At 31.3% G+C, this 22,611-nt stretch overlaps 4 protein-coding genes and 1 long non-coding RNA gene across 6 annotated transcripts; 3 read left to right on the top strand and 2 right to left on the bottom strand.

Moving 5' to 3' along the window:
- Positions 1-6,367: 6,367 nt before the first annotated feature.
- On the top strand, positions 6,368-9,108 carry LOC122520272 (enhancer of split m7 protein-like). Its single transcript, XM_043640354.1, has 2 exons — positions 6,368-6,883; positions 7,022-9,108. The coding sequence occupies exons 1-2, from the start codon at positions 6,815-6,817 to the stop codon at positions 7,586-7,588; spliced, it is 636 nt and encodes a 211-aa protein (XP_043496289.1). The 5' UTR covers positions 6,368-6,814; the 3' UTR covers positions 7,589-9,108.
- Positions 9,109-9,508: 400 nt separating this feature from the next.
- Positions 9,509-11,302, bottom strand: LOC122520273. The gene is made up of 2 exons (XR_006304497.1): positions 11,076-11,302; positions 9,509-9,571 (listed from the first exon to the last, which is right to left on the bottom strand). It is a non-coding gene; the product is annotated as an uncharacterized LOC122520273 (long non-coding RNA).
- Positions 11,303-13,004: 1,702 nt separating this feature from the next.
- Positions 13,005-14,846, top strand: LOC122520269 (trichohyalin-like). The gene is made up of 6 exons (XM_043640351.1): positions 13,005-13,012; positions 13,096-13,216; positions 13,327-13,534; positions 13,627-13,961; positions 14,027-14,194; positions 14,506-14,846. Exons 2-6 carry the CDS (start codon positions 13,115-13,117, stop codon positions 14,653-14,655), a joined length of 963 nt encoding a protein of 320 aa, XP_043496286.1. The 5' UTR covers positions 13,005-13,012; positions 13,096-13,114; the 3' UTR covers positions 14,656-14,846.
- An 80-nt stretch (positions 14,847-14,926) lies between these two features.
- On the bottom strand, positions 14,927-18,577 carry LOC122519394 (IQ motif-containing protein H-like). Its single transcript, XM_043638799.1, has 8 exons — positions 18,569-18,577; positions 18,396-18,460; positions 17,896-18,315; positions 17,316-17,799; positions 15,868-17,041; positions 15,528-15,783; positions 15,257-15,452; positions 14,927-15,157 (listed from the first exon to the last, which is right to left on the bottom strand). Exons 1-8 carry the CDS (start codon positions 18,575-18,577, stop codon positions 14,927-14,929), a joined length of 2,835 nt encoding a protein of 944 aa, XP_043494734.1.
- Positions 18,578-19,045: 468 nt separating this feature from the next.
- LOC122519767 (dymeclin) lies at positions 19,046-22,611 on the top strand. 2 transcript variants are annotated; one of them, XM_043639443.1, is made up of 12 exons: positions 19,046-19,152; positions 19,611-19,915; positions 19,994-20,197; positions 20,277-20,521; positions 20,603-20,818; positions 20,901-21,073; positions 21,161-21,286; positions 21,391-21,504; positions 21,606-21,821; positions 21,899-22,090; positions 22,191-22,307; positions 22,425-22,611. In XM_043639443.1, the coding sequence occupies exons 2-12, from the start codon at positions 19,629-19,631 to the stop codon at positions 22,563-22,565; spliced, it is 2,031 nt and encodes a 676-aa protein (XP_043495378.1). In that variant the 5' UTR covers positions 19,046-19,152; positions 19,611-19,628; the 3' UTR covers positions 22,566-22,611. The 2 variants fall into 2 exon arrangements, with proteins under 2 accessions (XP_043495378.1, XP_043495379.1); XM_043639444.1 differs by having other exon boundaries at positions 19,084-19,186.

The following is a 22,611-nucleotide window of genomic DNA, read 5'->3' as shown; positions in this document are numbered from 1 at the left end:
AAAATTCGAAAAATATATTAATGACAAAAATTAATCACAAACGAACGACGCATTCGTAACGATCGTTATCTCAATGGAAAAAAATCTTAATCGATGAATAATTGAAAGTATTTGATAAATATGATGATGATTAAGATTTTCGATAGTTCGCTACCGCACGTGTGCTATCTCTCTCTCTCTCTCTCTTTCTATCTTTCTCTCTCTGACTCTCACTCATTCACTCACTCGTAAAAAATAGACGAGTGAATAGACAGAAGTATTAAAAAGTTAAACTCGCGAGAAAGTGTTAAAGATCAGCGCGGGAAAAGATTTCACCGTGTGCTCGCTTCTTCTATCTCTCTCTCCCTCACTCTCACACACTCAGGGAATTGGAAAGGTCGAAGGTGACGGGAAGGCAAGAGATTCAGGTTTCACTTTGCAAGCAAGCAAGCAAGAGTGTAAGAGCTAGCGAGAGAAAGAAGAAAATAATAATAATAAAAAGTAAAAGAGAAGAATAAGAAGAAGAATAAGAAGAAGAAGAAGAAGAAGAAGAAGAAGAACGCGTGTATTATATGCGGAATAACACGCGGCGTGCGCTTTGGTATTGTGAGCACGTGCCACGGCATATAGGCATACCACTATTCAATTAAACGGAGGGCGAAAAGGGCATTTAAATAGGGCGAAGTGCAGAAGAGAGGAACTCACTCTTTCTCTCTCTTTCTCTCTCTCTCTTTCTCTCTCTCTCTTTCTCTTTCTTTCTCACTCTGGTAGGTGCATGTGCGAACGCCTGGCGCCAGGTGAACCTAACTTCTCCGTGAGAATGTTCCGTTCTTCGTTTCTCCTTCCTTCTTCTTCTTCTTCTTCTTCTTCTTCTTCTTCACTTTCTTTATTTTTCTTTCTCTTCTCTTCTCTTCTCTTCTGTTCTCTTCGCTTCTCTTTTCTACAACTACCAACGCCACAATCATCAAGTAACTTACTCTTGCTAACTCTTGTTCCTCTTAACAGTTACTTCGCCATAAGCGTAGAGTAGGTCAACGGGGTTGAGGTAGAGTCTTATTTTTATGTCGAGAGTGGATCTCTTAATTACTTAATTATACTCGTAAAAGGATTCTCCAAGAGATACAGTATATATGATATAGTTTTTTTGTTTCTTTCGATCAATCATTTAACGTCACCCTAGGCAAACGGTAAACCCTCACTCTTTGAATAGTTTTTATTCCAAATATTAGTTATACAATGATACGTATTGTATAAGGAATATTTGACGATTAAATCTAATAACGAATATTGATTCTAATATGCTTAACAACAAAAATGTGACATCATCGTTAATCCCTTCTCGAGTTAACACTAGATTTAGACAGACCAGTCTTGCTATTTCAATTTAAAATTCTTACTTCATGTAACTTTATTTTTCCGTAATGATATCATGACTTTTGTAGTTATAACTAAAGAATCAGTTTTATGAACTTTATACTATGTTATATATATATATATATTCGTAAGAAATATAATTTTTGCTATTTTGCTATTTTAACATCACTAAGCACTTTTTTTTATAGACCAATCATTTCGACTGATTTTGGTAGAATTAGGTATATCAAAATAGCTGGTAAATCTAGTGTTAATAATACTACCTAATATTCTAATTATAATAATACATTTATATTCTATAAAACAACAACAATATTGAAAGATTAGATCTAATATGAATATAAATTACAATATGGTGTGTTAATTATTGATATTAACAAAAATGACTTTTAATAATAGTGAAACGAATAGATATAGCGATATAAGTGGTAACCCTCCTAAATATGATCTAAGTGGGCAGACACGTGCTAAGAAACAAACGGAGCGTGGTCTTGCACGAGGGGTTGCAAATGGAAAGGAAAAAAGGAACTCGAACGATCTCTTCTCGAATGGGCACGAGCCATACGACGACACGATGTATTATACAATTCCCGCGTTACACTACTAACATATGTTCTCGCGAACAGCTGACGTGTGTACTTCGTTAATAAAAGTCCTCGCTTTAATGTCCTTCACTTTGTATCAATGAGTGTTCTCTGCACATATGCATACATTATTATATTTACTTTCGCATTTACGTTTCATTGTAATTCGAATGTATTTATATTTATATGAACAGAGTTGTATTGAACAATTAAGCAATTGGCAACATTTTATTCGTTAGATTCGTTACATTATTACTCGTTTGAAAATATGTTACTTTTGTAACTCGTACGTACGAATCTAGGATAATGAAATATTAATAATTTTGTTGGGGGAAAGAAAAGTTTTATACAGAAAATTCGACAAGAATTTTTGTTGTCAATAATAAATCGATGTCATTTTCTTACGGTATTCGAGTATATTTTGTAAACCCTGTAAAATACTTTCAACGTTTTTGAGCTAAGATACCAAAGATTTAATCTAAGATTAAATTGGAAACAGCACAAATGCTTTTCTAAGAAACTTGTAATCCTGATTTATGTTGTTCGCGACCGCCCACCAAAGATATATCGTACTCGTACATTGTTTAGAAAAAAATAAATACAAAAATATATTATATTAAAAATCCCTTGATCGTAGAGAACTATTTCCCGTTAGGTCAGCCTAGTAACGGCAACATTTATGACCTAATTCTTTCATCCTTAAAGGTCATATTATTCTAAACGTAATGTAATCCCTTAGGGATATGTTTTCTTGAATTTCAAAAAACAGTATTGAAGAATTTTACACAGAACTTGATGCTCTAAGGATGTTTATTAAATTGCAGCTGTCTAAATGTATTTTAAAATAGTTCAGACTCCCGACAAAATAACTGATAACAAACGGATTAGTTTTATAATCTAACAATTTGTTTTCAACTGCGAGATACGAAGGAATGAAATGAATTATATCTGAAAGATCGATCGGTTTTTTTATAGATCGTAGAACAAAAAAATTTCCTCGATCGTTTTCCACGAAGAAGGAGGAAATCTTTTCGACTGACGTGAGATTTTTCTTATAGTTCCTATCGGAAAAAGAAAGACGCGATGTAAAAAGTAAACGCGTAATTTACTTTTTTTTTTTTTACTTTACGTGTTTGTACACCGGGCGTATAAAATATTTCTTAAAATCTTATAAGAAAATGATCTTAAAAAAAAAAACAAAAAAAAAATGCTTTTCTTCTTTCTATCGTCAAATGTGATCGTCATCTGTAAAATAATGTATAACTTTTCTCGTGAATATTATTTTGTTCGTTTTTTCTTTCTTTTCTTTTCTTTTACCATAAAACTAAAAAGTAAAGGAAAATATTATAAGTGATAAAGTTAATATGATACCACCCGGTATGGATACGCGTATATACATCATAACGTCGATGATTTTAATTATTTATGAGAGGAAGATGTGAGTGTATAATCTCGTTAGAAACTGGAAAGAAATACTACAAGAACGAGACAGTCAATGGTTGCTTGTGATCAATCAATGTCACTTTGATCACTGTCTTTCTGTTTGTCTATTTGTTCTGTCTTTTCCATTTCTCTCTCTTTATCTCTCTCATTCTATCTTTCTTGGAATAGACGAGTACGTGTAACACCGATCGTGACATTAACGATACGAATTATTAAATCAATTGGAGAAGCTAGGTTTGTTCCGTTGCCTTATAAATCGTGTAATTATATAAGACTGCTTAACACTTCTACGATTCTCTTCTATTCATTCTGTCTAATTACTTGCAATTAGTAATCATTTATATATATATGTATTCATGTATTATGATTAGTTTATAGATTTAAGATTAATAATATTTTTACGTAAATACAAATTTTATAAACGCAAATCCAAAATTATTGTACGAATTTTTATTAAAAATATTTCATTTATTTTTAATCATAATTTGTCGCAAACTTTTTCTCGACCAATACATATATTTTAGACCACAATCACATTTCTCCCGAATTGTTGATTATCGTATGTTTTGCCATCCAATTGTATCGATGGAAAAAATACATTTTCATTCGTGATTTTCAATTTCGTTAAACCCGCGAATTAAAATTTCGCAACGAATTATATTTCCATCGCGTAGAATTTTGTTATCGATGATTTAAAATGTACACCCTCCGAGCGACTATTGCTCTTAAATTAATTGACTTTTAGTTTTTTTTCTTTTCTTTCCACCCTTCAACTCCCAACCCCCCTTTAAATTCCCTTGCAACAAAAAACCGTAGAAGTGCGAGTTTCGGATTCTAGAATAATTTTCGGAATCGAATAACAGGATAGGGTGCCGTGCCAATTTTCGCTTTAATTGGACCTCGAACTGGAACTAAAAAAAGAGAAAAAGAGAAAAAGAGAAAAAGAGAAAGAGACAAAGAGACAGACAGACAGACAGACAGACAGAGAGAGAACGTTCGATTTCTTTTAACGATGAAAGAGAGCAAAACGGAGGGAGAGAGTGATAAAAAAAAACTAAAACAGGGGAAAGAAGGGGGAGAGGGGGAGAATGAAGGGGGGGAGATCGAATCGAGTTGATTTTATCTCGCGATCTGTTCGTACTCTATCGAACTGCCGCCAGTTTTTAATGACGCAGTCGATCGTAAAAAGAGAGAAATAAAAAGTCCTACTCAAATGTATATAATATGTATGAGAAAGAGAGAGAGAGAGAGAGAGTGAGAGGGAGAAGGAAAGAGTCGGTAGCAAGAGAAAAAAAAAAAAAAGAGAAAAAAAGAGAAAAAAAGAAACGGAAGGAGAACGGATAGAAAAAAGTACGCCATAATTATTCGGTGCGAACAACGTTTAAATGATCTTCTACTACCTTCGAAATAAGCGTGCACGATTATCTGCTCGAAAATAAGAGAAGAAGAAGAAGAAGAAGAAGGAATAAAGCAAAAAAGAAAGAAGTATAACTTCAAAAAGATTAAAAGAAAAAGGGTAGAGCGAAAAGAAAGAGAGAATATAATTGGAGCCACTGTCTGAACAAAAATTAAACGTCTCGAAAAATTCGTACCATATTTTTGTTATCCTCTATTTCATCAACATGTGTATATAATTTCTTTAAAATATTACTTGGAATAAATTAATATGATTTTGGTGTTTTATACAAAATTTTCTAATTATTAATTTTCTTTTTTTTTTTTTTTTAATTAAAACAAAATAACGATCAGCGTTAATACGCGTGAACATTTTGTACGATATAAATATAATCCATAGTTAATAACAAAAATAGTATTTATTTTGTCAAATGCATACAATTTTGCATTGCGAATTACGTTACGGGGAATTATTTTATTATAAATATTGACCATCTATTTATAATGTATTTTTAATAATAGCATCGATTATCATTCCCCCCCTCCCTCTCCCCCTCCCGAAAGCAAACTATTTTTATCTCTCTCTCTCTTTCTTTCTCCCTCTGATGCAGAAAAAATCAGAGATGTCATCGTGGTAAGAAAACTGGTAGTTGTATGGGATGGGTCTTCCTCGGTATCAAAAATAAGCATCGTTATCTTGGGGTTTGCGATTCGTGCCGCCTTCGCGCATTAACATGAGCGGAAAATGATCGATCGATCGGACCGAATGAAGGAAAGAAGGAAGGAAAGAAGGAAAGAACGAACGAACGAACGAACGGATAAGATCGTTTGGTAGCAACGATATGGTAATACCTATACACATATACTCTTACGAACGAAGAGAGCAAACATCGAAAGGGGAACACCACTACTACCACCACCATCACTACGACTACCATCACAATCACCACCATAGCAGTGGCGAGCCACCGCCAGCATCAGCATCGGCGTCATTGGGAGAGGCAACGTGCCGTGTAAGTCGGTGGGATCGCGATCTCACGAGAGGACGCCGGACTTGTGCCCAGCACGCTTCACCGATGAGGAAGAGAAAGAGAGAGAGAGAGAGAGAAAGAGGGAGATAGCAAATCACGATAGGAAGGAGGAGAACAGGGGAGACACTCTGCTGCTAGCTCGAAGGAAAGAAGAAGAAAAAAAATGCTGAGAGAGAGAGAGAGAGAGAAAACGGAGAGTCTCCTGTTTGCATGAGAAAGACAAGGACGAGTAGTATAGTCGGTCTGGTTCTTCCGTATGAGCGTGCACGCTCTCAAAGAGAGAGAGAGAATGCATACCATGGCGCACGAGACGAAGAACGACGAAGGTGGTGGTGTGGTGGTGGTAGTGATGGTAGTGGTGGGGGTGGTGAAGAAGGAAAGAGATAGACGATGCGGGTAGGTGCGAGAAGGACGAAGGAACGGTGACGATGGCTTGGTGTGGGCGCGTGTCTGGCAGCTGCCGCTTACAGGTGGTGTGCTTGCTTGGGAACCAACCTCTACGGACCGTTCCCACGGAAGGCCTGGCCCCCACTACGGTCCCTGCTGCCGCCCCTTTACCTCTCTTATGCAGGGGTCCGTGGCTATATAACCCGTCATCCTACCCAACAGCCACCACAATCACGCTGATCGTTCAGAAAGGTCGACGAGGAGAGACGCGTTTTAACCGATTTTACCGACTGACTCGTTCGACCCGATTTATATTTTGCTCTCTCTATCTTTATTAAATCTATCTAAATTGATCTATTTCTAATTTTTTATCATCAGATCATCTTTATATTTCTATCTCTTGTATCAACAGAGATATAGAGAGAGATTAAATAATTCGACGAAACAGTGCGTTGTTTACTTGTTAATCGTTTAACGCGATAATCAAAAACAATAAGAGAAAAACAAACTGAGTGCATATGATACGTGTATATAAGTATATACTGTATATATAGTATCATTTTATAAAGTGCTGCTAATTGGTGTTGTGAGAACGTTGAAAGAAGAAATAAGGGATTAACCATGGAAATGCACGAGCAAATAATCGATGGCCAGGAGCAGCCCATTTCTAGGACTTATCAATATCGCAAAGTAAGTGTCCTGAATTTATCATTTTTTTTTCACGAAAAAATAAAATAATCGTATTATTAATTTCTATCGATGATATTCATTCATTCATTACGGTTTGAAAAGACGTCAACTAATAACTCGTTATTCTTCAAATTACAGATTACAAAACCTATGTTGGAACGAAAACGTAGAGCACGTATCAATCATTGCTTGGACTTGCTGAAGGATCTCATGGTTAGTGCTTCTGCTCGTGACGGTGAAAACGTAGCGAAATTGGAAAAAGCCAATATCCTCGAATTAACCGTCCGTCACCTTCACAAACTTCAACGTCAGCAACGTTTATCGGCAAATCCGGTGATCGATGCTGATCGTTTCAGAGCTGGTTACACGCATTGCGCTAACGAAGTTAGTCGTTGTCTAGCAGCAACCCCTGGTGTTGACGTAGCCCTTGGTACCAAATTGATGACACACCTTGGACACAAACTCAATTCCATGGACAAGACTGGACCATTAACCATCCACGTGGCAGCACCACAATCTTCGCCATCCTCATCCAGCGAACTTAGCTCCGACGAATATTCTATGCCACTTACGCCAGCTTCCAGTCAACCATCACCAGTTAGGACGGAAGTCGATAAAGAAATCTCACAACAGAGCCATCATAGTTTCGCGGAAGGATTATTGCGAGTTGCTAATTCCAACGAATCCATCTGGAGACCCTGGTAAAATTAATGAAATGTTTTTTCTTGGCACTGACACATTTCCAATGAAAAAACAATATAATAAGAGCCACCCTTAAACTCTCAACGTTGGAAAACGTTGAGGAAGACTGTTGACCAATGACACTATGATCTCTCTTCGGTGCAAATTCGGTTGTGGTGCAATATCATCTGTGATTAAAACGGATGATCTCCAAGTAATCGAGACAGAAATATGTAATAACTGAAGACTCGAATTTATTATTAGTTTTCATTGGAGGAAAAAGAAAAATCTTCTTGCGTTCCAAAATAACCATATTCCAATGAAGAAAGAAGAAGAAGAAGAAGAAGAGGAAGTTCAAATATTTCTAAGAAGAAATGATAATACGATTTAACATATTGTCCTAATGAAGAACCAAGATCTTCATACGAATTATCGGAGAAATAAGACAAGACTAGACTAAACTAAACTAAACTAAACTAAACGAAAGGAAACGAAAGAACGACAAACTCTAAAATAGTGAAGTCTTATTCTTTTTGTTTTCGTTTCTCGCGTAATACAAAACAAATCTACCTGAAGACCTGAGCTTTTTATTTCGCGTTATCGATTTATACATAACTACATCAAATTGAAAAGTATTAAGGTCTCAATATATATATATATATTAAAAAATAATTGATCGTAAAGTCGTAATAAGCAAACCGGTTGAAGTTTTAATTTAGATAATATCGATGGTTACATTTTTTTCTATTGTTTGTTTCATACTTCTATTGAAATATACATATCTTGTTTATTTAGTCATGAATTTCTTCACGAGATAATAATTGAAGATAAAGTGCATTTATATTTTTATTAAATTTGCTAATTATTTTTTTTTTATTATTTTTTTTTTTTTCTTTAAAATATTGATATTAATAAGACATCATCGTTGCCTTTTAGTTTATTGATTTGAACGATCAGAAAAATGATAGGATAAAACATAATACGAATGCAACTCGCGCGATGCAAACGTTTATTGTAGATACATATATGCGTTTCCTCCTCCGTCGAAACAAAAAAGACACCTTACGCGTTCCCAAGGATCGTCTTTTAACCTTTAATTATATTTTTTTGCTTTGTTAAAACACATTCGCATAATCGTCGGCCTTTTTTTCGTGCGAGACAATTTGTTAGATATCGCATATAAAAACTTGAAATATATAGCATCATATTATCAGATGTAATAACAAGCTTAATAAGAAATTATCATTAAAAAAAAAAAAAGAAAAAATCAAAAAAAAGCAATTAACAATCAAACGAAATAGAACGAACAAATAAATAATTAAAATGTAATAATTAATAGCGTAGGATAGGGATGCCGGTATTATCGAATGTGTTAAAAAGATATCGTTCGCGGAATGTGCATGTTAAATTTAAGTAAAAGAAAAAGAAAAAAAGAAAAGATGTCGCCATAAGACGTTTGAGAGGAGGATATTGTGATAGAGAAACGTGTACCTGTGATATTTACTCTAGTAAAATTAATAAAATGATACTAAAGTTTTATTAAACATGTTTCAACATTTATAAACGATAAATACTGCATTCCATAAGCCCTATCCTTTTTCCTTATCACGTGATCATTCTTAATAATATGGTGTCGCTTCGTAACTACAGCTTATTAGAATTTTTTTTTCTTTTTTTCCTCAATCCTTATTTCTTTTTTTTTACACAAGAAAGATGATAAGAAGAAAATAAGGTTGAAAAATAAAGCTTAAAAATGAGTTTTATAAAAATTCAAATCGTTGAAAGGAAAATGAATATGATTGATCCAAGAGATCTATTCTTTTTTTAAATGTATAAAAAAACTTATACACGTATACATTACGTACGTAATGTGTACGCAATTATCTGAACGAACAAGGATAATTAAAATGCGGAATCGAGTGACATTGATTATAATGTTAAGTACTTACTCTACGACACTTCTTCCATGGAATCCGGGTGATTCATTCCTTATCGTTTCCTCCGCTTCTGAAATGATATAGAACCACTTAGTATGCGTGTATGAAAGAGAAACTGGCGCCATGAGTGCAAACGTAACGCACGTAAACACATAACCTTGAAATAAAATTGCATAGATCTTTAGGATCGATTGACGTTAGATAATAAATAAGAAAACAAATAAATCAAAGGATGGAATATCTAACCTCGAAACACTTTCACACGTGGGATATAAAGAAGATCAAAGCAGGAACGATGAACTCTTCTCGTTGATCTGATCGAAAGTGTATGAGTTGTGACACGATCGTTCAAAGTAAGCACCTCTAACTCACTGAACTAACATCTCAACGATCGATCTAATAACATCTATCCGTTATTTATTAGCGCACGATGATAACTACTCCTTCTATCAAATAAATACATAAGACACACTATGTCTATGTTTAGAACACTCTCTCTCTCGCATTACAATAGGCCATTGGCGATTTGCCAAGAAGAAGAAACATCAATTTCAACCATCCAATTTGAAACCTGCTTCTAGGTATTGTTAGGGGAGAACTGGGCCAATGAAAAACGTCTATTCGTTTGGTATGCGCGATATAAAATACGCGGGATGACCCAACTTCTTCTTATTGCGGTAAGTTGCAACGTTTGAATAAAAAGAAAAAAGATGGAGATAAAGATTAAAATGAAGATGACAATGACGATGATGACGAAGAAGAAGAAGAAGAAGAAGAAGAAGAAAGAGGAGAAGAAATATGAGAGGATTCAAATAACACAGCAGCAGCAACACAAGTAGCTGCAGCAAAGCAGTTTAACAGTGTATTAGTGTATCGGTAGGCTGGTTTAACCCACGATGCGGCGCTAACCTCGTTAAAATTCGCGAACACTCGTTAACGCCGAACGTAGACCTTAGAGAGGCGATAAGTTATTGATTCGTCGTAACCGGTCGAACAAGTCGAAGATCCGACCAATGAGACGTCTGCGAGACGTGACTTCAAACGCGCCACGCGCCTTCTCTTTTCTTCTTTCTTTTTCGTTTTCTATCTTTTTCTTTTACCCTTACCTTTCTTTCTCCCTCCCCTCCAGCCTTCCCTCTCTTAGTCAGTCTTTCTTTCTCTCTCTTTCTCTCTTTCTCTCTTTCTTTTTTTTTTCTCTTCTTCTCTTATACACACGCGCGCCAAGAAACTCAAGCGAAGACGATTTAGGTTAGCATCATCGGCACTAAACTCCTCGTCGTATGTACTTTCTTAGCCACGATCGCGACACAAATAACGTCCCTGACGAAAACGATCGGATCGTTGTCTATTCGCAAATAATAGATCATCGTCCGTCGACCTCTCCTACATTCTTTTTCGTTGAATGCGCGGCAAACAACACGAGCGCCCTTCAAGGTTAATCGTCGATCGAAAAGCGATCGTTGTACACATATACCGGACCCAACGTGCAAGCACAAACACACGCACGCGTACCACAAACTTTAGATATAAATGCTTCATACTAACTCAAATTTTAGATATTTCAATAATCTTACCAGCTTCGATAATATCTCCTATCCTTCCCAACGATTCACAAGCCTTTACGTTGCCCGTTAAAAAGCGGGAAACTATTGGATCACGATTTAGCCTTATAGCACGTGCTATTACTACAGGTGCACGGTTGCGCTCCGCGGCCATCTTGCGGCCAATCATGGAAACGCTACTTGGTCACGTCGGTAAAATAGATTTTCCTATGATAATTGTTCCCATAATTATGAAAGTGGTCTAATAAGTCAAAATTAAAAAAAAATAATTTTATCGGTTATTTAATGTAATTTTCACGATATTGTCAAAAATGAACCGTTAGATAGTATTTGTTATTTCAATATTATATAGAATTCATTTAGTGTTCAAATGTAATTCTTTAAATATCTCGAAACAAAAGATATATGACTTAGACCACTTTCATAATTATGTGTGGGCACAATTATAATCTCGTTACTAATCTTTAAAATAAATAAAATATTATTACAGAATTCCTAATAAGCGGGAAGAAATGTAATTTTCAACTTTATTAAATATTATTTTTCATGAAGGTTCGATATTCAATCTCGACCTCAATCTGTTTTTTATTTTATATCTGTATTAATTATAGCGATTAATTTACTCGATCTTAAATACAAACATTTTTTAAATTTCGCAAATATCAAACGAGTAGAATAAAAAATATTAGAGAATATTTCAGATAAACTATATTGATCGTATTTGTTTGGTTTCCATCGAGTTTCCATATCAACCGGTCAAACATGCAAGATTGCAATACGTTGCACTGTACATGAATCACAGTTACATAAACACAGTTTATATATATATATATTTCCATACACATGATTGCAATATTGAAAGAAAATATTATTATATTTCACATTATATATATCGATATTATTTATTAAAAATGGTTCGAAGACAAGTAATTCAAGCGGATATGTATTCAACATATCACTTGAAGCCTGGACAAACGTTAGAAAATACTAAAGTAAGCTGCTTCTTTCTTAAATAAACTTGACGAAGAGAGTCTGTTACGTATTAAATAACTTAACAACATTGTACACAGATATCCGAGAGGAAACTGGCATTGATAGCCTCTGAAAGCGCTTTTCAACGCTTCGTTGATTACGTTAATCAGCCACAAAGATTGGCCGAAGAAAGGGAAGTAGCAAAAGCGAAATTGAATGCTATTAAAAAGGCAACTTATGAAATGTCTAAGACATGGGACAATACTGTTGAGGTATTATATATTTTATGAGGTTTTTATTCTTATTTTTTTATTTTTTTTTTAATTTTTTTTAGTTAGAATATATAAAACAACATTTCTCAACTTTTAGTTTCTGATCCAATATTGGGTTGTGATAATATTGTAAGTATATGTTTAGATTTGAAATATGTTAGATCGTGTTATAGAAATATTTTTTTTCAACAGAATATCAAAAGAAGAAGAAAAGAGGAACTGTTGAATAAACGGAAGATCGAAGAAGAAAAAAGAAGACAATTTGTTAAAGAGATGGCAGAGAAAAATGCTGTTAAACGTGCAGAAATAGTACGACAGGCACGAAATTTACTTCTTTACAAACAACCACAGTGCAGACGGATCAATAGAGCAATGCTCGTATCGGAGGTATATTATAGAAGAGTTTTGCAAAAAAAATGAGGCTCAACATTTAAGGTTGCTTTATAATTTTAGTTTGTAATTAATAAAAACAACCAAAAAAAAAATCAATAATATAATCGATATTTTATTAATTATCTAGTGTCTAAGAGAATTAAACGCTCAAGTTGAGTTTCAAAAAACTATTAAACAAATGGATGATCAACAAACAACTGAATACGTAGAATCGATTAAAAAGGATGTCGAAAAATACGAGCAAGAAGAAAAGAAAAAAGTCGAAGAACGTAGGATGAAAATAAAAAAGTATACTATGAAATTAAAGAATCAGTAAGTTTTCTATTTTTGAAATTTATTAATTAAAAAATAACATCGAAATGTGTATTATTCGTTCTTTAATGAATGTTTTCAAGAATCGATGAAAATGCAAAAATGAGAGAGATTGAAAAAAATGAAGAATTAAAGGCAGAAATACAAGATCAATTAAATATCAATAGAGATTTACAACTTATAAAAGAATCGCAGGCTAAAGAAGTAAGCTCATCGTTAGATACCAATATTTGTATTAATACCGACATTAAAATAAATGTTTTCTATTAATAAAATAAAATCAAAATAAGTATTTTAACGAATACCTTTTGTAGGAGTTGAAAAGGAAGAAAGAATTGCAAAAGGATTTTTTAAAATCGATCGATGAGAAAAAACGTGCCGAACTCGAATCTAAACGTAACGAGAAATTCGAAGATCTAGCTATCGATATATACAACAGATCTAAATCTCGAATAAAAAAGATGTTGAAAGAAAGAGCACAAAAGGAAAAGCAATCTAGGGAACAGAGATCAAATGTTATAGGTAAGAAAACAAAATATAAACAAGAAAATAAATAAAAAGAAAATAATTGTTATACGATACCTACATGTGCAAAATGTTAAATGAAATTACAGGAGAAAAATTTGCTTCTCTCATCGATTCCTCTCATAAAATCGAAAAAGAAAATGAAAATTTCGCTAAAGCGGTTAACGAGATAGAAAGAAACGCAATTGAAAGATATAAAGCGCGAAAGGATTACGAGATTGGGATGAGAGCTGCTAGAATCGAGGACAAACGTAAAGACGAAGCTGCTAGAATAAAATTAAAGAAAGATGAAAAAGATATACAAACTTGGGAAACATTGCAAAGATTCAAAAGGGAGGAATATAATAAGCAAGTGGAATTAAATGATCGAATGGAGGAACGAAATAGAAAAATGAATTATGCTCGTGATTTGCAAAAACATATGGTAAGAAAAATTTCAGATAAAATATATTAAGAAAGATGTTGAATGTATTTGTTTGTTTCTACTAGGAATTACAAAAAGAGGAACGTAAATATCAAGATCGTCTTGATGACGATTTTAATGAAATGAAAGCTGCTATTAAACAAGACAACGAAAGAGTTTTGTCTTACAATCAACAAGTCTTAGAAGAATCTAAAGGAGTGAGACCACTTTATCCTATTTTAAAAGCTATTGAGGTATTAGTCTATTATTAATTATTATTCTTAGATGCATGCTAGGATCTGATGTGTGAAATTTAAAAAGAACAAAATTTGTCTTACAATGTTTCATTTCTTTGTTAGGTTTCTGCAATTTTAAGATATATTTTTATAAATGTTTTCCTAATATGTTCATATAATTTAATTTTTACAAAAAAAAAAGAACAAAAAAAATGTAAACTTAATCAAAACTTTTGTCACATATCAGTTTCTGTTGAATCTGTTGAACAAAATTTAACTGACACGTAAAACGTACTGAAACTAAACAAAAAATGTATTATTTTGAACAGGAATGTAAGGAAGAAATGGGTTTGATAAAACCACCAAAATTAATTAAACCTATTTCACCGAAACAATTGAAACGAATACGCGGAGTACGTCGTGGACCTTGTACGAAAATCATAGAAGAAAATAAAATTCATTATATATCCGACGTATAATTATTAAATTTAAAATTAAATCTAAATCGATTTTAAACGATCTAACAAAGTGTAATAAAATTATATCGATCCTCGATTCGTTAAAATCTATTTTAAAATATTAAAAAATAGATTCCCCACCTACGTCTTGGTCTAGCCAATGATCTTTTTACTTTCCTATATTTTTCGTATTATTATATTTTATCGTGAAAATAATATATTTTACTTTTCTTTTTTATTTAAATAAAACAATTCACATCTCTGGCAAGCGTTTATTTTTATTAATAAATATTTACTTGCATGGATCTCGAGATAAATCGTGATAATTTAAAGAGAATTTTTCAAACAACTCAGCTATATCTGACATATTCGTTTCGGATTTTCTTTTGCTCGATAAAGCCCGAGATAATTTGTTTAAAATATTATACGTCTTTAATAATGTCATTTTCATGTTGGGAGCAACAATCGTCATGGTACCAGTATTTTTAATTTCGCTGTCGTGTATAATAAAATGACAACCTTCTTTTTTTGTAGCTTCGTATATAATCTAAAAAAGAAAAACTAAATTATTATTATATATACATTATAAATTAAATTAATTATACTATATATTATTATATACTCCAATATCTTCCATAAGAATTTTTAATTTAGCCCAAGAATAATTAGGCAAATTTTCATGATATAAATCGCAGATTACTATTGCAGTTCTTTCAGTAGTTTCATCCCATTCCGTATCGTTTATTGACGAATTTGTAATTCTTTTTTTAGAATATTGTCGTATAGTGACATTAGTATTAAATGTATCTGTCGTTGAACTATTTAATTAATAAAACGTTAATGATGAATAAATATTATAACAAAAACATAAATATCTAGAAGTTAAATCGTACTTGTAAGAACCATCGATGACAAATTTCATCCAATCAACGTACTGTTGTAAATGGGAATAATAAGGATGTACATCGAGTAATAAAACAATCATTTTTTCTTCATGACTATCGAAATAACTATAACAATCTATAGTTAAATATCCAAAATATCCAAGTTGTTGCAGTGCATAAGCAACTTTATTTACACTTGGATTTAAAATCTCTATATTTACCGAAGTTTGTGGTATCATATAAGCAAACGTTAAAAAGTTCAAATCTATAGAAATAACAAAAAAAAATTGTATCAATATTAAAATTTAAAAAAAAAAGAAAAGAATGTTTCTACTTATAATAAGAATACCTAATTGTATTTTATTCGAAGTACCGATCCATTTGACCGGTTTCATAGTGATCTTATTTGGAACAAAAAGGGATAAAGTAATAATACTTGAATTTTTTTCATTTGGTACAGCTTGCAACAAGCATCCAAATTTTTGTACGTGATTGTAAAAATCTTTCCAGGAATGATAATAAACTTTGTTAAAATATGTTACAATGGAGACGACTTTTGGTAAATGAATTAACAATGCATTTAAATATTCTTCTCGTATATGAGAATTACTTAACCATTCGTTGCCATAACGTTTTCTTGTTTCCCTGATCGCAGGCATGAATGGTATACTAATGTGATTGATCAGAAATACACCACAGTGCTTAGTCTGTACACCGAAATTCACTTTGATCAACCATAAACAAATATCAGTGTTTAATACTATTAATTCGGCTAGTTTAGAACAAAGCTTCGAATATTCTCGTATATCTTTAGAATGTTTCGGCTGTGGTAAACCAAGATCATCGATTATCTCAGACATTCTTGATAGATTTAATAATTTTTGTTGCAATATCATATCCGGTCCTAACAATGGGACACGTAAATTGTCCGATATTCTAACGTCACATTCATCAATAATCCATGGTAAAATGTAAGCTGGTTTTCCATTGATTTTATTTCTAATAACAATCAAAGTATCCTCCGAACAATGTAAAATCCTAGATACGTTCATGTGTGTACGCTCAAGTGTTTTAGCTTGTGAAAGGGGAAGAAACGTTATACGATTCGTTGTACGTTCTTGTGAAACTACAGAATCGATTATGTCAACGTACATAGATAGAAAATCTTGTGTAACTTCAACAGGCAAAATATAAATAATTTCAGACATTGGATTACGTAAAAAGGATAATCTCAAACTCATTGTATGTTGATAAATAGCAAGCATTTTTGGAGTAAACGTTCGACGAATATCAACGGGATAACCAATCGATGGTACATGAATGATTACGTGCGGTTGTCTTATTAAATCGTTTAATTCGTCCATAAATTTTTCATTAAGTTTTCGAACTACGTTCAACGAAGTTAACATTTTTTCCAAATAATCAGTTTGCATCTTACGTTTGTCTCTAATCGATAACCATTTATACCATAATACGCTGGCTGCTATATAACGACGATATGATTCCTTTAATTGTTTACGAAGCTACAAAATATAAAAGAAAATTCATTCTTTAAATAAATTTATTCATCATACCAAATAATGTAATTGGTACACTATTAAATTGATGCAAAAATAATTATCGTTTTAATTATTTTAAATATAGTGTTGGGTCTTCTAGTTATCTAGTTATGCTCAATATAATACAATCATGGAAAAATAAAAAGCGAATTCAATGTTTCTCAATGTTAATCATTCAACATATTCAATAATTTAAATATAATATTTAAAAATCGTAATTATATAATCTAATAATTACCAAATAACCACGCCAACAAGACTGTATCAAAATGGCGGCTATTTCCTCTTTATCCACAGTTTTTAATTGTTGTTTCCAACTTGTTAACCAAGGTCCTTCCTCGTCAATATCTTGCAATAAAAAAAGCAGATCTTCCTTCGATAATTTAAAATGTATTCCACTTTCAGGTATGGATAATAGAAAATAAAAAACCCTTAATGGATCCAAATGAAGGGAATATATCCGCCGTTTCTTCAATAATTTTTCTATTTGTGGTGACACGATCAAATACCATTTAGATCTAAGTTGATTACCATTAATATCGAGAACAGTAGACCATCCTTCGTTTTCCGTTAATTCTCCCAGTATATATTTCAGACTATGAATTTGTGATAAATTAATTTTATTTGAATCAACGGACGAATTTTTGTACTTTCTAACGATTTGAAGATAACTTTTATTCGTCGGTAAAATTGCATTTTCCACTCCTATCTTTTGACAAATCCTATTATCAATGATAAATATTTTTATAACGCATATATATAATTAACTATATTACTAATATTTATAACATTAACGTGAAAATTTCAATGTGACATACGTTTTTATTTCGTCGTTCTTTAAAAAGAACACTTTAGTTCGTAAATCCATTAAATCTTGTTTAAATTTTAAATCGGTATCGTCAAATTTCGTTGGTATGAAATCTAATTTTTCTGATTTAATCCTTTCATCATCAATAATTGATTTAGATAAATTTTTCCACGTGCAACGTTCAACAAAAATATCTTCATCGTTTTTTAATAAAACATTTTTGCATGCTTCGTACGCTGTTTTAATTTTTATTGAAAATCTATCTGACAATGGTTCAGATCGATATTTAGTTTCTAATAATAAATCTAATTTCATTTCTGCCCAAAATTTAGCGCAATCTTCTTCTATAGATATTAATTCTTTTTGCACATCGTCGTAAAGTTTTCGTAATGTTTTTAATTCTATCGGTTCTTCATTATCATTTTGTTTTCTGATAAACGAGAGATACAGGATTTTTATGAAAAATTTAAAAAAAAAAACCATTATTCTTACCTGAATTAACAAACCTACTTAGTGATTTCAAGGATCTCCTTTTTTCGACGTAACAAATAATCCCTCAAATTAAAGCTCTGCCTCTGGATACCACAAATGTTATCTTTTATTAACTTTTCATATTGCAAATATAAATCTTCGCATTTAATTTTTTCTAAAACGAAATTATCGCGATACATTTTCATTCGTACATTTAACATTAACTGAAGATAACCGTTTATCTTTGAAACGCGGGAAAATGAACTCTCGTTAATATGGCGGCTTTTTTAAATAATATACTTTTTTTCAAATATACGTTAAATTTTGTGTACAAAATTATTAATGTATATATATATATATATATATATATATATATATATGCAATTATTTGATATAATATAATTAATTTGTTGATAAAATATTATATTATAGATTTAATATATTGCTATTATTAATTTGATAATTCGTTATTAATGATCATAAAAAGAAAGTATGCATATTTAATAAGATCTAACTGTTATAATCTTTTTCTACGTGCTGCCATAAATCGAATGCACTGTATTAAATTAATCGATATATTATTCGATAGTGAACATAATAATAATTTAAATAACAATTATATTTTGTATGTGAATAATATTAAAGGGAAATATTGAAATGTATATAATATCTATATAGTCGATTTTAACGGTAACAGCGCAGTGCCCTGTAAGATCACGGTACCTTAAACATTCACAGTGCAAAATATTCCTTTCAGGTGTTATGTGCGACTCAATTGCTTTCTTTTTCTAATTTAGTAAGTGCCGATTATTTCTCGGATTATTTTACACGTAGGTCATTAATTTAATAATCTCGATCATTCATTTAATAATAATAATAAATATTTTCATATATTACGTTTTATGTAAAAACTTTTTTTTATAGTTTTTCTTGTATTCCATATACGGTATAAAATGAGGTTATCTTCCGGATTCGCTGTCATACATTTAACTCCGTTTGCACGATCACTTGTGTTTGTAATTTATATATATGTATATATGTATATATATGCATGTTTAATAATGTAAAAATTAATTTTATACTGATTTAATAAAATATTTCTTTTTTTTTTTACTAAATTTTGTAGTTCCACAATTATTTTTTTATAGGTTATCAAACTTCTGTCAAAGCTACCTTTCTAATTATCTTTACTTTATCTATTGAATTATAAACGATGTTTGTTTTAATATTTATAATATTAAAATGTATATACAGAATTAAGAGGATATAGCAATGGGTATAACACCAAGCCGTTATGAAGATTTTTCAAAAAATGAACATTTGGAGAAGCTTTGTGGAAAACAACCAATTCTTCCAAATGATGCTTTTTGGAGTTCGTTCTTATCTTACAATATGCGGCCTCCAATAACAAGGAATGATCAAATAGAACTTGACTCACAATTAGATATAGCTTGTCAACAGTTATTGAATAATAATCCAACAACAGGGAATTTTGGTAGCTTGATACAAATTACACTTATCCGTATAAGCGAGTTACTTGCACCTGTACAAAATCAGAAGTAAGTAGATAATGTTATTATTTTCTTTTTATATAGATTATCAGAGAAACAATTAAATTAAAAATATTTTGTCTACAGCATAGTATCCGCATGGCAAACATATAATGCGTTATTCGCTGTAAGATGTTTTTTAAAATATCTTGTTGAAACTGTCGGTGAAGAGGAAATGATAAAACATATAGAAGCAACCGGAATATCTGCAGGAACACAATCAACATCTTCGTATAGATTAGAAGATCTTTTTGAATCATTATTAGAACTCATAACAGATTTACCTTTATGGCAAGTATTAAAAAAAATGTTCGAATTAAATCCCTCGATCAAATTACTTTTAATAATATAATATATTTTCTCTGTATAGTGAATTTACATATATCGTTCATTTGGAAGCAATAAATTGTCTCCTCGTACTTCTTTCCGTACAATTATTTTCTCAAACTGCTGCTGAATACAGTCCTGTTTATAGAATAGCAATGCATGCTCAAAGTAGCGAACATGCACCAACTTTGGTTTGTACATTATTACATAACTTTGTACAACAGCAACATGCACCGGCAGGATTATTTTCACAACAACCGGGTGGCAGTATAGTTTTCAGTATAGCTGGTAAGTTAATGCGTATAAAATCTATATATGCCATATTTGTTAAATGATTTATAATGTTTAAAAATATAACCAATTTTTCAGCTGGATTGTGGAATGTAATTACAATGGGCATGGGTCATAGTTCGAAGAACGTACAAATTTTAAATAACGGTGCAACGGAAGAGGAAGAAAAAAAACGAGATACAGAAACCCCTCTTGCTAGTCAATCTTTACTATTGTTATTAGTTTTAACAAATCATTGTACTGCAACACAAAATCCTTATAGAAATGCACTTTTCACATTTACAGATATGCAAGGTAAATATTTTTTATAAGAAAAATTAGATAGAAATAAGATATTTAAACTGAAACTATTTAAACATATATTAATTACTTTCAGATGATTATGCTCAAATAGATGGATTTTCATTTAGATTTAATTTAAATAAATTATATAGTACAATCTGTAAAATACAAAATACCGATGAAGTCACGTTACTACTGTACATGTTATTGCATAGAAATCAAAATGTGAAACACGACATAATGAGAAGATCAGATATACATTTATTGGTAAAAATCTAAAAGCATATATAAATTGGACAACATTTAGAAAATTCTTTTCATATTAATATAAAATAATGTAATTATTTTGTTTAGGTAACACCAATATTACAAATACTGTATCATGCACCTAATAATACATCCCATCATATTTATATGTCACTTATAATTCTTTTAATCTTGAGCGAAGATGAAACATTCAATAAAAGAATACATGAAATTGTAAGTCTTAAAATCAAATTATTTTCTACGTATTTAATTATGTATTTCATTTTTAAATTGTTGTATATACAATTTCAAATCATAATTGATATTATACTTTACAGATGCTGAAAGGTATAACTTGGTATACTGAAAGATCTATAAGTGAAATATCATTAGGTGGATTACTCATTCTTGTTGTTATAAGGACAATACAATACAACATGTTTAAAATGAGGGTATTTATATATGCACATATATATATAAATAAGTGCATAATTTAATTTTATTTATTTGATAATAATATTTTTAATTAATAAATATCTTATTATACTGTTAGGATAAATATTTGCATACAAATTGTTTAGCTGCTTTAGCTAATATGTCTGCTCAGTTTATGTCTTTACATCCCTACGTTAGTCAAAGATTATTAAGTTTATTTGAAACAGTAGCAAGAAAACATGCAAGATTGGAAGCAAAAATAAAAGCACTATCTACTGTTTCAACCGAAAACACAACAATCAATGTTAATGGGACTGTGACCAATGCAGATTTAGTAAGTAATTGATATTAGTATAAACCTTTCTTATAAATAATTATTTACAAAACATACTTATTTATATTTTCCAACAGGTGCAAGATTTGACCATATTGGAAGAAGTTCTTAGGATGGTACTGGAAATTATAAATAGTTGTCTGACACACAGACTCGCAGAGAATCCAAATTTAATTTATACTCTTCTATACACATTTTGCGAAAAAGATATTTTTGAACCGTTTAGATTACATTCAGCGTTTCAAGATATCGTGCAAAATATAGATCCTGTAAGTTCATATAAAACAATGTATTTATAATAATGATTTATTTTTTTTAATAGAAATTTAAATCAATAATAATAATAATAATTTATAATATTCTTTTAAGGTTATAGATTTCTTTTCATATAAGTTAGAACGAAGGGATCAGTCTCAATTGGGTGTCAGTCAGGTATTAGCTATAATACAGCAAGGTGTCACAGAATGGCCTCGTGATCGCCTAAGAGTGCGTACAAAAAATATTACTCGCTAACATATTTCTTCTATTTATATAACTTTAAATATATATTATTGTTGTTATTATTATTATTATTATTATTATATTATTATTATATTCTTTTAGAAATTTCCAGAACTCAAATTTAAATATGTGGAAGAAGAACAGCCAGAAGAGTTCTTTATTCCTTATGTATGGAGTATTGTTTGTCAAGGGGCATTATTACATTGGAGTGCTGAAAATATTAAATTACAAGCTAGTATTTAAATTTGTCTATAAAAAATAAATTCAATATGAATTATGGCAAAAGAAA

The sequence above is a fragment of the Polistes fuscatus genome, unplaced genomic scaffold (genome assembly GCF_010416935.1).
Source record: "Polistes fuscatus isolate 324 unplaced genomic scaffold, CU_Pfus_HIC Scaffold3, whole genome shotgun sequence".
NCBI classification, from domain to species: Eukaryota; Metazoa; Arthropoda; class Insecta; order Hymenoptera; family Vespidae; genus Polistes; species Polistes fuscatus.
The sequence above is the reverse complement of the archived record's forward strand: the minus strand, read 5'-3'. Positions and strand labels throughout refer to the sequence as shown.